Source organism: Humulus lupulus, chromosome 4 (genome assembly GCF_963169125.1).
Source record: "Humulus lupulus chromosome 4, drHumLupu1.1, whole genome shotgun sequence".
In the NCBI taxonomy this organism is placed as follows: domain Eukaryota; kingdom Viridiplantae; phylum Streptophyta; class Magnoliopsida; order Rosales; family Cannabaceae; genus Humulus; species Humulus lupulus.
The window spans coordinates 176,918,964-176,923,453 of NC_084796.1; the positions used below are offsets into that span (position 1 = coordinate 176,918,964).

Sequence of the window (4,490 nt, forward strand, 5' to 3'; positions counted from 1 at the left end):
TTGAAAACGCCATTGTTCAAACCATTTATACTCCATCAAGATCTCAAACAGCAGACATCCTCACCAAAGCTCACCCAAGAACTAGTTTTGAAGAATTAAGGTGCAAGCTTTGTATATATCAGTTTGGTGTATTATACTTTTTTGGACAATGTATTTTGTCTCATTACTTATTTGTACCATGTATTTTGACAAATTACTTTTTAAACCCTATATTTTGTAAAATTGTTAAAATAGAACCATAAACCCAATTTTGGTCAATGTTTTCTCAATTAAAATCACAAATAATTTACCAAACTAACAATTCATAACAAAAATAAAATCATTATGCGTAAACACTATGTTAATATATTTAATTTTTTTCTTCGTCAAAATTAAATTTATAGTTTTGAGTTTAGGATTTTATTTTAACTATTTTACAAAACATAAGATCTAAAAAATAATTAATCAAAATACATGATTTAAATAAATAATAAGACAAAACACTAGGTCCAAATTGAATATATATTTGTTTAGATTTATTTTTCCTTCTAAGCTGTACATATATTCCCTCGTTGGAGATAATAAAATAAGACAAATATTCAAAAACTCCCACTTATCATTATCAGTATTAATCAAAACGAAAAACTAGATTATAGGCTATTCAACACTGGTCTTATCCTCACTAAAGGGAGGTAGATACTTATAATGTGCCTGTATACTGAGTTTGTAATGTCTACCCCACCCCACAACATATTTATCCAATAATAGGCTCACATCACAAAACAAAAATGAAAGAAAGGAGAACGCATACAACTCCAATGGTGTTCTCCCTTTACCTCCGTGAAGAATTAAAAAAAAAAAAAAGAGGATACATCTTCACTATACAGAAGAAGAATATGCAATCATACAAGTGAAAAAACTCCCATTGATTGACTATTCTATCAAACTTTTGGGGTAAATTCACCCAGTTGTCTTCTTAAATATTTCAACTACAAGAGAAAGCCACCCCCCTTCTCATGTCTCTCTTGAAAAAGGGATGTCTTAATGCTTCCCTTGCCTTGAGTCGCTCGGCTGGGTCGTACCTAAGTAGCCCTTGCACGAGATCAATCAAATCACCAGCAGAGTGATCAACATGCTGCATTATTAGGTTCTGCCAAGCCAACAATAAAAGTTACACACCAAAATGAAGATGGTGAGCCAAAAGCATTGTTTGAGGAATACAGCCATCTATAAAAGCATTATGTTATTACCGGTAAACGAGGCAATTTCCAAACTGCTCTCATGCTTTCTCTTGAAGTTGCACCGTCGGGCCAATCCAATCGCGCTCCTCTTCTAAAATATTTCTCGGCTCGGCGGCTGCAATCGAAACATGTAAGGGCACACCATGCAAGTCACAAGGAAACATAGTATAATGCAAGTGTAAGTTCTTACTCAGCTCTGACAGCCATGTGTTGTGGTAGAGGCCCCAAAACCTTCTCCATCATGGCAAGATGTTCCAGATTTTCATGTGTCTGAAAAAGGGCCTCACCCTGTTCAATGAACGTCAAAATTCAAAATTTTATCCAGCCAAGGAAAAACTCAACATGACATGCAGTGCACAAACAATTCCAAAGCTTCATCAAAGTTTCAATTTTTCAGTTAAAATATAGCTCTTCTAATACCACACATTGTGATATTCCTCCATGCCGTACACAGAAATTTACAAAGAACATTTTGAATAGGGGCGGAGAATCCTATTTAACCAAATAGACAACATGGTCATGTTTGCAATAGAGTAGTATATAAACCTCAGAAAACAAAATGTTCCTTTGTACCAAAACCAAGTAATATATAATGCTATGGATGTGACCGAAAGTAGTTGAATCAAGAGAGCAATGACACAGAGAGTGAAAGGTGCTCACAGAGCAGAGTTCAACAAGTATGCAACCAACGCTCCACAAATCACAAGGGTAGTTCCATCCAAGGCCTGCAGAGGACAAATGAGAGTTAACAGCCTTAATATGTAAACAGTTTTACTAAGATGGTTGTCTCGGGGAAACCACACTTACCCAAAATAACCTCAGGGGCACGGTAATGGCGCGTCGACACTACATAACTATGATCCTGATGTTCAAATGTAGTGCTTCCAAAATCAATGAGTTTGATGGCACTTGACTTAGGCAAATTCTTGAAATAGGAACCATCTTTAGTAGATTTCGATATGAACTGCATTGCAATCAAAACATGAATATAAATCATTCAGGACGTTAATTTTACAAAGTGTCAAGCTCAGATATAAAAGATAATTAGGTCCGACAACTGCTAGTCCTACCCTTACCAGCAAGGATACATAATAATGCAGTAACAAGAACAGATAAAAGAGTTCATTCAGCATATATGCTTCCACACAGGAAGAAACTTTCATTACTGACTAATAATAATTGTTAAACCCGACCTTGTAGTCAGGCACCTTGATGTACTCTGAAGAAACAAGAAGTATGTTTTCTGGCTTCAAATCAGTGTGGATCAGGCGTAACTCGTGCATAACTGCAAATGAAGGTGACTAAACAAGTCAGAAAACAGATTCATTTGTTGCCATCATTATCTATACAAACAAATTTTATAAACCGTTTAAAGCTTAATTAGATTTAGCTGTTGCATTTCAGAAAGGGAAATATGTACAGGGCAAAGGAAACAATAACCGCAACCGAATCTTATCTTTTATTTCAAGGTTGTACTAGTATTAGAATAAAATAGAAACTCCTAATTGCTCCCTAGTTCTGACAAGTATTACTACTTCAAAATAATTTTGACATATAATGGTTCAAGAAATATCCACACACATGCTACAGACTCCAAAATTTGCCTGGCAAGCTCCCGAACAAGATCAATGGGAAAAGAACGATAGCTGTTTTTGCGAAGAAAATCGTATAAGCTAGGTCCAAGCTTCTCAAATACCTGTTCAAACCATTTAAATTCATCCGCAAGTTTTTTAACTTACAGAATATTCAGGCATGATGAGGGAACATGGATGTCCCACTCAAATGAATCCAATCAGGAGTACCAATAGATACTTACAATACATATATGATTACGATAGTCAAACCAATTCCGTATTTGCACACAACTGCAAAGAATGAAAAAGCTTATACCAAAATCGTTTTGAATCACAAACAACAACAGGAAATAAAGAGAATCAAGAATCCTCACCGATTGCCACCCATATCATGTCTAGCTAGCCTTTGCAAGACATCAATCTCGATCATGGCAGCTTCACGATATTTATGTATGGAACGAACAATTTTAATAGCAACAACCTCTTTCTTTTCATTGTCAATACATTCCAACACTCGCCCAAAAGTCCCTGCAAAAGTTGGCATCAAACAAGAATGAAATCTGAATAAGAAACCAGTTACAATGCATTTAAAAAACCATCTTTCCAGCAAATACGTTGTCTTCACCAAAGAATCATGACAATACCTTCACCCATTTTGCTGAGAATTCTATCTGCATGCATAACAGAAAGGGTATCAATACCAAAAAAAAGAGTTGTCAACTATTGAAATGAAAAGGGTTTTACATTATACTTATACATACATCTGGGGGTTATATTTTCTCCGACAGTAAAGACATAATGACCATCTTTATCATCAGGTCGCCAAGGTGGGGAGCCGTTACGAGGCAACCCCCTGTGAAACATGGAGGAATGTGCGTAATTGGGCATAGTTCCATTTCCAAACTCCTGTCCACAGTATATTGCAGGAATAACCTAAACACAACAAACCTCGTGCATGTTATTTAAAGCTTCATTATTTGCAAGTTTAAAAGTCCAAGTTTTCACAACAGATAACAAATGAAACAAAAGATCATGAATTTGAATACGAAAATTTAAAATTGAGAGAGAGAGAGAGACCTTGGGAGGTGGAAGAGGAGGGGGCATATCCCATGTTAATCGAGGCCTCTTTCTAGGACGCTTATCCATGTTCTTGTGAGGGAATTCTATGATCCTCTGAGTCTCCATTTTATCTATTTTTGACTCTGAAATTTGCAGATGAACCCAGACCCAGAAATCTTGGTTTTGATTTTGATATTGAAGAAGATCTATCTACTACTGCAAACCCTAATATAACATTACTAGAAAGAGTATATTTAGGATTTTGAGAGTGATGGGAAACTCTATTGTTGTGGATGGACCCAGTTTCAGAAGGAGCAGATCTGAGAGAAGAAGAACAACGCATCCTGATCCTGATCCTGATGCTGGGTCTAATCTAACCCTGGTTAAACATGCAAGGTGCGTTTTCTAACCATGGTTAGATGTTGGAGTGGGTCCCATTTCTTTCTGATACTTATTATTTTAATTCAGTTTATTTAGGCTGCCCTGCCTTTATTAATGCGCTAACGTGACGCGTGTTCCCTCCGGTGGACCCGTTAGGACAACGATGTTGCTTTTGTCGTTTTTTGGATGGGCTAGCCCATTACGACCTCATTGTCTCGTAATGTGGCCTAATGTTGGCCCAAGAAGAAATTAACTT

The 4,490-nt window shown here is 36.5% G+C and overlaps 1 protein-coding gene across 3 annotated transcripts; it reads right to left on the reverse strand.

The window, feature by feature from the left end:
- Positions 1–483: 483 nt before the first annotated feature.
- LOC133830990 (serine/threonine-protein kinase AFC1) lies at positions 484–4,181 on the reverse strand. 3 transcript variants are annotated; one of them, XM_062261137.1, is made up of 12 exons: positions 3,872–4,181; positions 3,556–3,727; positions 3,439–3,465; positions 3,169–3,322; positions 3,037–3,085; positions 2,802–2,916; positions 2,414–2,505; positions 2,028–2,184; positions 1,881–1,945; positions 1,411–1,508; positions 1,230–1,335; positions 484–1,129 (listed from the first exon to the last, which is right to left on the reverse strand). In XM_062261137.1, exons 1-12 carry the CDS (start codon positions 3,977–3,979, stop codon positions 965–967), a joined length of 1,308 nt encoding a protein of 435 aa, XP_062117121.1. In that variant the 5' UTR covers positions 3,980–4,181; the 3' UTR covers positions 484–964. The 3 variants fall into 3 exon arrangements, with proteins under 3 accessions (XP_062117121.1, XP_062117122.1, XP_062117123.1); XM_062261138.1 differs by lacking the exons at positions 2,802–2,916; positions 3,037–3,085; positions 3,556–3,727; positions 3,872–4,181; XM_062261139.1 differs by lacking the exons at positions 2,802–2,916; positions 3,169–3,322; positions 3,439–3,465; positions 3,556–3,727; positions 3,872–4,181 and having other exon boundaries at positions 3,037–3,058.
- Between the last annotated feature and the right edge of the window lie 309 nt (positions 4,182–4,490).

Coding starts and splice junctions, on each gene's coding strand:
- LOC133830990 (XM_062261137.1), bottom strand. CDS start 3,979: ATGGAGACTCAGAGGATCATAGAATTCCCTCACAAGAACATGGATAAG. Junction 2,917..3,036: donor ATCGTAATCATATATGTATT/GTAAGTATCTAT, acceptor TGGTTTGAACAG/GTATTTGAGAAGCTTGGACC. Junction 2,185..2,413: donor TCAAGGTGCCTGACTACAAG/GTCGGGTTTAAC, acceptor ATTGCAATGCAG/TTCATATCGAAATCTACTAA.